The 13,268-nt window shown below is 38.5% G+C and overlaps 1 protein-coding gene across 1 annotated transcript; it reads right to left on the minus strand.

The window, feature by feature from the left end:
- Positions 1 to 11,835: 11,835 nt before the first annotated feature.
- Positions 11,836 to 12,759, minus strand: LOC150085860 (terminal uridylyltransferase 7-like). Its single transcript, XM_090374718.1, has one exon. The coding sequence runs from the start codon at positions 12,757 to 12,759 to the stop codon at positions 11,836 to 11,838; it is 924 nt and encodes a 307-aa protein (XP_090230844.1).
- Between the last annotated feature and the right edge of the window lie 509 nt (positions 12,760 to 13,268).

Genomic DNA, 13,268 nt, shown 5'->3' on the forward strand with positions numbered 1-13,268 from the left:
GAGAGAGAGAGAGAGAGAGAGAGAGAGTCAGAAGTAGGAGGGAATCACCAAGAAAGAGAAGAATGATGATATCCAGCTGAGGACCCTGGTATAAATATCTTATGTAATATAATCCTGATCGGATTAATGCCATCTATATTAGATAGAACATTACATCCGTCGTAATATAATTAGTTTAAGTAAATTAGGTACGTGCTGTTTAATAGTATATTATGTTAGATATTATGGTGGTGTCCGAAAATATAAATCCGATTCTATATAAATTTAAGAACATATGTATATTAACTATCTGCTCAAATTATACCCGTAGATCAAAGCACCAATTAACTCAATAATAGCCGATACCGGCCCCCGTGGCCAAACCTAGTAAATAATAATCATTAGTAAAACAAAGTAATAATAGTATAATACATAATGTTAATTATAGGTAATTGGATACATTGAAAGGGACTTGGTCGAAGGCTAACCCTCTCAATATATCCCACTCATAATTAATTATAGATAAAGCATTATGATTATATTACATAAGATATATATATATATATATATATATATCCATTCTATATAATGGTAATCAAGATACTGTGTGTGTGTGTGTGTGTGTGTGTGTGTGTCCTTATATCGGGGTTGCTTCTAGGCGTTAGCCCATCTCCACCTTTGTACTCTGTTATGGTCCAGAAACTCTGCATAATGGGCCTGAAAAGTGTCAGTGTATGTGTACAATATTAATGTGTGTTGTTTTGTTTGTGTCAGGCTATTATGCTACCAGGGTGCAGCCAACGTGTGAGCAGCTGCTGCCTGGTGTCCATCCCTAGCACTGGGCCTGACTCAACAGTCATCCTGTACCGGTGTAATTACCACCGAAAATCTCGCACCCGCCAGAGGTAGTGCAATACTGGCAAGTGCCACTATATGGCTCATTATTATTATTATTATTATTATTGTGTTTGGTGGCCCCTAGACATTTGTCCAAATCCACCTAATATATTTGATTTTATTATCCTTATACAGGATACCAAGCCACCATGTACAGTATACCAAGCCACCACCATTAACTTAACAATAACACTTAGAAACATTAACACTTAGATTAACATTATCTCCACTTAGAATCCATCCACAAATGCAAGCCTGCATTTGGGTATCCAGGAGCAGAAGATCATCTCTTACTGTAAACAAGAAACATCCTATAAAGATGGCATTACACGAAGTATTCTGTCGTCAAATGTGCAGCACTTCCCTTAATTGGTATCCTGCAATAGATTTCTTAACTCCTGTCTTCTTTTAAAAACTTTGGCCGAGAATTCCTGAAGCAAAGCAAAGATGTCCCACCTCTAAACCAAGAGAGGTAAATTATTCTCCGTGAGGTTTGGTAACCTATTTAGTAATTAATGCCTGTCTGAAGTATACAGTCCGCATTCAAGAATGACATGTCTCCAAGATTCAACCTCACCGCACGAACAGTAGGGGTCAGGTTCTAATCCTCTTTCAAATAGTTTGGCCCTTAAGCCATGTCCAGTGATTAAGTACCTCGTGGTCATGGTGGGAGTAAACCAAGAAGACACCCTCCTGTCCATTGCAAAGCTTCCGGCTGGAATGAAGCCTCTTGTAATGGTTCCATACACACTCAAATCCCAACGTTGCTGCCAGCAATTCACAAGCTCACCCCAAATTCTACGTTTTTCCTCCTTTATGTTGTGTTTTGGATTAGAGGTGATATTCAATATTTGTAACGCCCTTCCTTTCTTTAAGTTATATACAATACCTCGGAAAATAATGTGTAAATCCAAGCGGATGGTACCTGCAATAACCTGTAAGGCATTTGTCGACACTGTCCTGGGAGCGCGTCGAACTATAAGCAGCATTGTACGTTGCAGGGACAGAAGCTTGGCTTTAGTTGTAACCTTGGTAGCAGCCGGAAACCAAATACCAGCACCATAAACTACAATGGGAAGAAATATCGTCTTGTAGTACAATACCAGATTTTTATTTTGGATAAACCCCATTCTTTGCGGGAAATTCTAACAACTGCAGCTACGAACTTTTTGATTTTTTCATTGATTTTACTGACATGTACATGAAACCTGACACGATCATCTAAAGTTAAACCCAAATACTTGGTGTTCTGTACATATGGAATTTGAGTACCATATAGGGTTACCTTTGGCAGCCTTCCATAATCGAAGTGGTGTTTAAACACCATGAAATTGGTCTTGGTGACAAAAATCTTTAGTTTATTCAAACCCGCCCATGCCACTAAATTATTCAAAACTGACTGAATGTTTTGTTCGAAAATTTGTCTTGATCCTCCCTGCACTGCCACCACCAAGTCATCTGCATATGCAACTTTGATGAACTCATCGCTATCCTTCGTGAGCCACTGGTCTAGCACTGCATTCCAAAAGAGAGGTCCCAAGACTGCACCCTGAGGACATCCTCTTGAAACGGTAGTCGTGTATGATAAATGCTTTGCACATACTCTAATTTGTCGGTCCTTAAAGTAAGATCTATTATTATTATTATTATTATTAATAGCCATATGGTGCAAGGAAGCCTGAGGCTTATGCTGCACCAGGAAAAAAAAAAAGTTCCCAAGTCACCCTGAGAGAGAGAGAGAGAGAGAGAGAGAGAGAAGTAGAAGGGAATCACCAAGAAAGAGAAGAATGATGATATCCAGCTCGGGACCCTGGGTGTGCCAAGCCCATACTCACCAGATGTGAGCCCCAGTCATCACACTTTGCCAGTTGCAGTGACCTGAGAGCACTCTCCCACCAAAAGGAATCGAAAGCGCCCTCAAAGTCAATAAAAACAGCAAAAACATATTTGCTGTTTGCCTCCTGAATGTAAGTCAGCAAGGTTGAGATTGCGTCCTCAGTGGAACGTCCTTTTTTGAATCCAAACTGGCAATCAGAGGAGAGTTTATGTTCTGTAAATAATTTTAAAATCCTTGGGGCAATCAACCTTTCAAATAATTTGCCAAGATTGGCCTGTATGCTCTGGGGTTTGTTTTTGGCTTTCCCGGTTTATGCAAGATTTTTAAGAGCGCAAGCTTCCATTCGAGAGGGAAAAGCCCTTCCAGCAGGCATTTATTAAATAAGTTTAATAAAATCTCAGGGAAGAATTCATAAAATTTTTCAACTACTTGATTCTCAATGAGGTCAATGCCAGGACATTTTTTATTGTTCAATTTAGCTACTGCAGCTCCTAGCTCAAGCATATTAAAAACGGCAGTTTCGGTTGTCTCCTTATATCCCCGATTAATACGTCTAATTTCCGCTTGATCAGGGCTGTCCATATACGACAAGTCTTCCGGAAATAGACTACTCACTATCCCTTCGACTGTAGATTCCCAGTCCAAGTTTCTTGATTCTCTCTAATTATCGTGTTGTAAATTTCACCACACAAAAGTTTATTTCTTGAAAGCTTATAGATTATACCCCAAGGGTCCGCATTTCCTGTTTCCTTCACCAGACGTTGCCAACAATTTTGCCTGCTATCAGCAATTGCTTTATGGTACCTCTTCCTCAAGTCTCTGTAATAATTTTCAAAGCCTGAGTGTCTGCGTCCGATAGATGCCTATTCCTTTGGTATGCTTTTTGTGCTTGTTGAGTTTGTTGTCTCAATTCAGCTAGTGCTGAAGACCACCATGGGACTGAAGTTCTTCCTGTCTGTTTTCTTTTCGTCGAGTAGGCCATCGCTTGATATAAGTGATATTGAACCAGAAAAACATATTCTTTTGCCGTTAAGGTGTTAATGATTACTTTGTCATCTCCATTAAAAATTGTATTGAGATATTCACGAAACTTGGTCCAGTTCACCTTGTCCATCCGAAAACGCCTTAAATCCCTTATTGTTATATCGACTTGCCTATCCTCCGGTTGAATCGAGAAGGTGATTGCTCGATGGTCACTATTAATTAGATACGGATTGACGTTCCAATTTTGCACCCTATCAACCAGATTAATGGAAGTTAAAGTAGCATCTATATTAGATTCACCATTTGTCGTCGAGAATGTATATGATTTATTTGGTAAGTTCTTTACACAGAGATTATGATCCAAGATCAGATCAACCAACTGCTCGACTCGAGCATCAGAAAAGCCGCTGTTCCAAAGTGTAGACTTAGCGTTGAAATCAGTTGTAATCAGTAAGTTGTTAGCTGAAATCTGCTACATACTCTGTCGAGTCTGTGTAAGGCTGGCTGAATATCTTCCGAGGGAGGAAAATACTGGAAAACCAGATAAAACGACTGGTCCCTGGAGGAAACCAGGATACAAACTGTGGTAGCAGAACATTCACTTGAGATAGTTGTTATTACTAGTTCACTGTTAAAGATAATTATGGCGGCCTTGGGTCGAACGTCAGTTGAGGCAATAATCCTTGCCGAAATTGGATATCCTATATCTTTATACGCTGAACCCCCTACCTGAGAAGAGTAATACGGTTCTTGCAAGCATACAATATCAAACCCTAGATCATCAGCAGCTTTCCTAATCTCGTCCGCCGCTGCACGAGATCTTTGCCCATTAATTTGAAGAATTTTTATTTCGCCGTATTGCAGGTTAACACTGGTTGAATCAATTACAGTGTATTATTCATGTCTGGTTCTTTGGTCTGTCAATTCAACAGCTTTAAGATACTCAGGGCATTTATTATCCCTGACTGAGTGATTACAATCCCTACCTCTACGTTTACAATTAACACAGTCATCACCTAGGATAACTGATGTTCGTCCTTATGAACGTGGAGAAGGCAACTTTAAAAGGCTAACTGTACTGTCTGTGCTGACCGCACACAATTCCCTCACCCTCTGGTGGAAGTGCTAAACCAGAGGGCGCCAGCAATCCTACCCCCAAGCCTGAGAACAAAAAAAAAAAAAAAAAAAACCCTCTACACTCCCACCCAAATCTCACCCAAGCAATTTATCCCGCGCTATGTTAATTTCTACAGTGCCAGCAAACAAAAAAAAAAAACAGTAATAATAAACTAAATAAATAAATTTAAAAAAAAAACAGGATAATAGGATGGCGGGAGAGAGGGGAAAAAATTCTATACAGTAAACATCTATTAGTTTACAAATATCCAGGCTGATAACTGTCTTCTTTTTAGATATACAGAAATAGCAAACCTTTGAAAAGCAACAAACTTATTATAATCTGACAAGTAGTTATTTTCATTTCCATATCTCAAATCACTAGTTACATTCTTTAATTGAGCCCTGTAATTCTCATACAACAAACAATCATTCAATACATGGCACCAAGTTTCTTCAACACCGCATGCACAGTAAGGGTTTCATTTTAATCCAAAATAATATAATTTACTATTCAAAGAACCATGCCCTGTTAACAAAAAAAGAAGTCTCCATACTAGGAAAAAACCACTTGTTCAGTTTAAAACATGAAAAAGAAACATTTGGAATAAAATGTCTGGTGACTGCACCAGTAATACTATCCGTCCATCTGGCTTGCCAGATTTCCATTAACTTCGCATATATTCTTTTCTTTTCAACCTTAGCACCAGTGTTAAGGTCACACACAATGTTTAAACACGTGAAATTATTACGCGTCCTAATATAGTAACAGAAAGCTCTATATATTATAAAAAGATCTAACAGCATGTGGCCCGCTAATACCTTCAGGGCATTTGTTGACACTGTTCTGCAAGCCCTCTGAATTGCGAACAGCATTGTTCTTTGCACAGAATTCAACTTGGCTTTAAACTTAACCTTATTCACACAAGTTCCCAGCACTGATGATACATAAGTCACTATTGGCAGAAAAACGGCTGTATAATAAAAATTTAGAACTGATCTACGTAACCCCCACTCTGATCTAGAAATCCATATTACTGCTGCACTAAAACGCTTAATTTTGTTCATCAAATAATTCAGATGTGGAACTAAAGTTAACCTAGCATCTAATAAAATACCCACATACTTAGTTTGGGTAACAAATTTAATTTGCCTACAATTTAACAAAACTTTTGGTGGTCGATTGATATCAAGATGACCTTTAACTAACATCATCACTGTTTTTTCTTCTGAAACTGTTAATTTATTTACAGTAGCCCATGATGTTAGACTCTGAAGAACCATTGCAGCCTTCTCTTCAATATCCCTCTTGAGTAACCAGGCACACAGATAAGCAGATCATCCGCAAATGCTATTTTATGGCAAACTGTTTGTCTCAATTTAAGCCATTGGTTCAGAACCAAATTCCAAAATAGGAGACACAACACAGATCCTTGTGGGCATCCCCTAGACACTAATTTCCTATAAGTTAAATGCTGTGTCCTTACAATTATCTGCCTTGAAGTTAAATAGCTTGTTACAACCGGTATATTTTCCCTGGACAATGGAGCTGTCTTAACGAGTAAAGAATACTCTCGGCCAGACTGAACCAAAAGCTCCTGCAAAGTCAATGAACAGAGCAAGAACATATTTACTGTCTGCATTTTTAACGTAAAGCACTAAATCATTAATCGCGTCCTCAGTAGATTTGGATTTTGTAAAACCATACTGAAATGGCAACTCAATGTGGTGTAAATTCATGAATTCACTTAATCGCTGGAAAATCAATCTCTCAAACAACTTGCCTAGGTTAGGTAACAGAGATATTGGTCGAAAGGGATAGGTGGAACAGGACCAGGGTATGTCTGCCAGGGGCAAAGGTTGATGACGTTGTAGAGCGAATATCATCTTTTAAGGGCACAAAAGGTGATATAGGTGTACACGTTGGCACTAATAATATTAAGAGTAGGAGACCGGCAGAATTACTTAACAAGTACAGGTCACTGTTGAACAAAAGCCGAGAACTAGGGTTGAATTTGAAAGTGTCTGCAATTCTGCCCAGACACGATAGGAGGGAGTATATGATGATAGCCTTGTCGATCAATTCGGCCCTCGAAAGATTGTGCAAGGCTCAAGGGGTAGAATTTTTTTCAGCCTGGACTGTACTTGTTAACAGGAGAGATTGCTTCTACAGGGATGGGATACACTTAAATAGAAAGGGTGCAAGAATATTTGCTGATGCTATCGAGGCAGTGTTAGGTGGGTCGGAAAACTGCTAGCTTGGGGGGAGACAAAGACCAATAGATTGACAGTAGCCACTGGCAGAGGTGAAAGAGATTCTTGCACTGCTTCTATTAGAATGAGCAGAAGCCTGAAAAACAAGATGCATGGTATTTCAGAGACTGCTGGGAGCCATTGCGGTACAAGTAAACACATGGGTTGTGTTAGGGTAGCTAAGAATAGAAACAGGTGCAGGTATACTTGCGTGTACACCAATGCTAGGAGTTTAGTAAATAAATTTGATGAATTTGAGGTATTGCTCAAAACATCCAAGGCAGATATTGTTGGGATATCAGAGACGTGGTGTCACACAGATATAAGGGATTGTTGTGAGGTCTAATCCCCTGGCTTTATAATAACAACATTAAATGGAATCTTTAGCTAATGCTCACTTGGCGATTAAACCTCCAACTGAGGACTAGTGGTTTTCAACTCAAAGAAGAGTCTAGGACGAAGCCGCCCCCCCATCGTGAAAAGGGTTTATTTTCACTTGCAGGGTCAGACCTTCAGAGTGCGTTGTGTGATACCCTAGGTTTTCCAGGTTGGATCTTCCTTTTCAACCTAGAGCCGCAATAACCCGTATTAAAATAATATTACTTAGCTGATTTATTCCCACCTTTATGCTTGTTGTCGGTTGTGTTTTATCTAGAGACTTCTTGCTCTAACTAGATCTCTCTCTCTCTCTATATATATCTGTTCACTTATCTATTTATATATGTCTCTTAGTTCAGTTTATGCCCCCAAGTGAATAAAAGGATCATGGACACATTTATGGATTAATAGATAAACATTTTAATAAAAAACAGGATTATTAACAATACAACTATTCCACATATGGTGGTTATGGGCAAGAGTCAAGACAACAGAGTTATTGGCCATACACCTTACAATTACCTCTTTAGAGTGGGCACCTAGACAACTGAGTAGTGGTACAATATCTTATTAGCTTTACTTAGTTGATTCAATGATCAAGATCACGCCATTTAATGATCCACGACATTACATAATTCTTTCACCCTAACATTGTTGGAATTTGGTTCGGGAGCTGTCTACCTAAAAGGGGTGTACTGTTCCGTGTGGAGTGGGTATGTGTGTGTGTGTGGGGCGGTGTCACGAGTCCGGGGTGTCTAAATAAGCAAACAATTTGCAGAAGGAGCACTTACCGATCAATTTCACGGACTTTTGTGTGCCTCACCGTCAGTAGTTTCTAAGGAGAACTCGGGAGAATGCTACTGCAGGCGAATTTTGAGGACTCGTGTCCACCGTGGACGTGGCGACCGCACTACGGGTAGGGGGGTAAGACGTTCACTCCTGGTCTACGGTAACGACCTGGCTTCTTCCCTTTTCTCAGCTCCGCGCCTTCCCTTTTTACATAACCTCATGAACATAAAGGAGTTTCGGATTGGACACTAAATTCCTGGGGCGACCCTTGCCGTCCAATAAGGATTATGACCTAGAGACAATGTCAACAGCCCTCTAGTGGGACCTTTCCAGGTCTTGGTGCACGCACCTACGCACATGCTGGCTGGGCATCTGCTTACATCCTGTTGACTTGCAGGCCAACTATATCTGCATCCTTGTGTAAATGCTGTGCTCATAAACTCGATTTCCTTTCTCGCTTACCACTGCAGCATTCACCATCTGGTACTGTTGATAACATTATCTGTGACAGGAACCAGGATGTGGGCGAGACTGATGACTTAACTTTCTTTTCGTATTCTTCTTCTTTTCATATTCAATGAATGTGTTTAACTAATATAGACTTACCTTTACTTTTATAGCAAAACCTTTTCTGTATAATGAAATTCTTGAATAAAACAGTTAACACATAATGCCTTTAGACTTTCTTGTAATTAAATTCCCAACTAATAAAATATTAATTCGCTCCCTTTTGAGAGTTCTATCCATATATGTTCCCCTTCTTTGTCAAACCGATCTCCATTCTTAATGTGATTCCCTGATGCCTAAACAACATTTAGTAATGTTGCAGACTTGGTAATGACCAGGAATTACTGGGTGTCTCCTTGACTCTAATACTAAGGAAAGTATAGACTTATGGCGGATTTAATGTCTCTGAAAAAGATTAACTTCCATAGCAGGAAACACAAAACTTGCACTTGGAAAATGTTGATTCTCACAGAATCTGTTTTGTCTTGAACAGATTCGGAATATGTTTATGATTTGAATAATGTCAATTATTAATAGACAGCTGCTGTAGTAACTACATATTAGAATAAAAAGGGGGGTGACTGGTTGCCTTGGCAACATTCCTCCATTCACCAACTGTGAAGACCAAGGATTGGTCGAGAACACTCTCCCTCCCTGGAGTAGAACCAAATGTAAGCTGATAAACTTTACCATTTATTTACTAGTAGTATTGTTATTCCTCTTATTGTATTTATTGCTTTATTTTTTATTTATTATTATCATTATTATTAAAAAGGTACTTGATATGAGTGCGTTCTTTTGTGTGGTAGGAATTCTCCTCGGTAAAGTTCAGTGCGACTGACTGAAGAAGTTGCAGGGTGCCGTTAGGAGCCGCAGGCCCTTTCCACCCTTTCTAATTTACGGTATGCTATCAGGAAAGAGTAATAACTGAGCTTAAAATTGTGAAACGCGAATCTTCTAAGTATGTGTCTCGTTTGCGCTTAAAGTTTGCTAAGTTATCACCGAACCTCGAATACAAGGAGAGAGTATAACGACTCCAGATCGACGTATTTTTTTTTTTTTTTTTTTTTTAAGTTAATTTCCGCAGTTATACCTCTAACTTGTGAGAAATTTTACATTGATCATTGATCCAATTTCTTTACCAAACTTCATATTAATTTATCAAAACAAAATTTAACAACAATAGATCACCAGAGTTGGTGAACAAATCTTCATTGTGGTATCACACACACTTTTGGAACAGTTCGTTGGCACTTTAGGAAGGTAGAACTAAAAGTCTAATTTGGAAAGTTCGACAACAGCTTTCTGCGAAAATCTTGTAGGAAAACACAAATAGCCTTACTTAACCGATTCACTTCTGGAACGACAGCGTCGCTGTGGAGAGCATGTCCTTATTTGAAGAAAGTTCTAGTCTGTCTGAAGAAGAACGGAATAGGATATTGGTGTGTTTGAGTCCTTGGGAGTTACATAGATCTATATTTCTCTTCTTTAAATGGCACTTACATTAAGACAAGTCCTAATACAGTGAGAAACACTAAGAAAACATCGGCCCAACCTTGATGATGGCACATCTCTCTTGTCATCACTCATTGCCCATTTACATGAAAGAAAAAGAACAAAACGTAATATCAGTATTACAAATCAGCTCATAGTATGATATATTAGGTCATTTTACAATTGACTATTAGTATCCATTTCAATCAATGTTATAGTTCTTGATTTAATTACATATCACTATAGTAAATAGATAAATACAGTACCTTAAACATCAAATGATAAAATTAAATGTTAAATGGTTAAATTAACTTCTTAAACTTCCAAAATACATTTCTGGGTGGCTTTTCGTTTGATATATCCGAAACCATCCCAGTTCAAATGGAACTACATATATATTTGATATATATATATATATATATATATTTTTTTTTTTTTTTTAATAGTTAATGTCCGTATGGGATATACTATAATACAATACAATACATTAGGTTACCTAATCTCTTGAGATAACATACTCATAGTGAGATCTAATAATATCATATGATATAAGAATCTGAATATAGTAATATGACATGACCATCAACTAACCATTTCAATTCAAGTTACATAGAATTAACAATATTCATCAAGAAGAAGTTCTTTCATTACAATACATATATATATATATATATTTTTTTTTTTTTTTTTTTTTAAAAAAAAACATCCTTCCTCTCAATTTCAGACATTAAACCACAGCAGCTTAAATCATTACATATAAGCGTGCTTTGATAATATTACCTATCATCTTTTAGCAACCTTTTCATCTAAGTAACATTTAATCTCGGACTTCTTTACAATGTGAATATTTTAAGAAGGAATAGAGTGCATACTTTATATACCAATTAAGTTAACATTGCGTCTTAACATAGTTTACCTACCAATGGATTACCCAAAATAATATTTGGAAGGCAAGGTTGTAAGTATACCTGTTTTTTTTTTTTTTGATAGTTCTACATTTACATATTTAGACCATCTCTTCTTTGCAGCGTGTGACTTCAGTGTCTGGTATCTGCTGATGATTCTCTTGGTGTGTCGTCAAGCATGACAGGGCTTTAGATTCAGCTGGAACACTCTTAGCAATTTCTTCCTCGAGGTTATCAAAGGAAGGGTTACTCTCAATCAGTTTGGTCGCTTTTCTTTCTAACTCTGTTTCCGTAGTGGCAGCCTTTATGAGTATTGACCGTAGAGTTTGTCTAAATTGAAGAAAATTCCATCGGGTAACTTGCTTTGTGAGATTTCGTTCTATTTCAAGTGGGTCTTCAATGGCTAGTGGGGAATTCCATTCCCACTCAGCCCTTCTGGAGCACATTCTTCCACGTGTGATCGATATGATTGTGTTCTGGTAATCAAATTCGTCGCTGTAAAAGAGTAACATACGTAACCAAAGTTCTCCAACTTGATCTTGATTCCTCTTCCATATTTTTATTTCCACGACGAAGAACATGACCTATTCACACTTCGAATAGTGAATAAAAGGGATTTATTATTTATTTGCATTTTTTTTTTTTACATCATTGTTTATTCACTTCGTTTTTCTGTTTTTTTTTTTTTTGTACAGATTATTTCCCTGAGCTGGTGAAGGTACTCTTACTCCTCCTTAAAACTTCAGCGGTCTTTCTTTCCACGATAGTTTCCGTGGTGGTAGCCACGAAGAGTGTAGATCTGAGAACCTGTCGAAACATCTTGAAATTTGGCCAACTGAGTGGTCTTCCAAGATTACGATCATCCTCAAAAGGATCCTCGACTACGAGCGGTGAGCTCCACGCCGGTTTCGCACTTCTAAACAACATTTCATCTCTTTTTATCGAAATAATGACGTTTTGGTACTTAAATTCCTCGCTATAGTATAATAGCATTCGGAGCCATAGCTCCCCAACTCCATCGCGGTTCTTTTCCCGTCCGGGCCAAGTTTTAGATATCCATTCTACTTCATGCTGAATGTGGGCAGGAGACTTCCTTTTCCAGTAGTCCTCGGCAGTTCCAGGTAACTCCTGTAGGACTGGGAGAACTGGCGGATGTACCTTCTGCAGATAATAGATCACCATTAGTGAGATTGCATATGACGATATTCCATTATGCCCTGCTCCTTCAATATGGAACTTCCTCGTTACGTATTTTAGATTCAAAATAAGGGTCTTTACCCTTACGTCCATCTCCACATACAAACGAAGTAAAGCGCTGTTGGCTTCGGCGAATCGATTGTTTAGACATATATCGACCAACATAGTCTCTCGTCTTGGACCCTGGCTCTTATAGAGTACTTTAACTATGGGAACTCGGGCCTGAACAATGGCGTCTGCCCCCATACAATTCGTGCGCCTCCGAAGTCCAGAGCATATGGTTTCTAGAACTCTTGTTTCGGAGACCTTTCTCACCTTAGAGTGCACACCTGACAACTTCACATGGACATCTAAGTCAGAATTCCATGTATCAAGTCCAGTAGAGATTGAACCAATTATCGAAACCATAGAATCGGGATACATGCTTAGGATGTGTTTCTTAACAGATGCGAACAGAGCTTCTTTCTCGGTTCGTTCTTCGATCGTAGGGACTAAGGTTTCAGTCTGACGGAGGCACAGGACAGATAGTCCTTGTAAACGTAGTGAATTCGTCAAAGCTTGCTGCAACCATTCCTGAGTAGTCAAGTTTGATTCAAAGATACTATCTACACCCGCGGGTGTAGATAGTATCTTTGGGCCTGATGCACTTCCATTCTCAAATTATTCAATATCTCCTCGATATCCTCTACGGGGTCAGCTCCTCTGGTAGCCATGCCCTGCTAAGATTTTTCCTTGCTGTCTTGACTTGCCTGTAACATGATGAGTTTGCCTTAGGCAGTGTGGTTGAGAATGTTTTTTTTTTTTTTTTTTTGATCAATGAAATTTCTCTCAAAGATTATCCTCATTACTATTGGTATGGTTATTCATTAGTATATATATCTATATATATATATTTTTTGTATAAGGATTACAAAACAAAGAGGCCTATTTTG

The sequence above is a fragment of the Mastigoproctus giganteus genome, chromosome 5 (assembly GCF_048544385.1).
Source record: "Mastigoproctus giganteus isolate SK-2022 chromosome 5, ASM4854438v1, whole genome shotgun sequence".
Classification (NCBI taxonomy): domain Eukaryota; kingdom Metazoa; phylum Arthropoda; class Arachnida; order Uropygi; family Thelyphonidae; genus Mastigoproctus; species Mastigoproctus giganteus.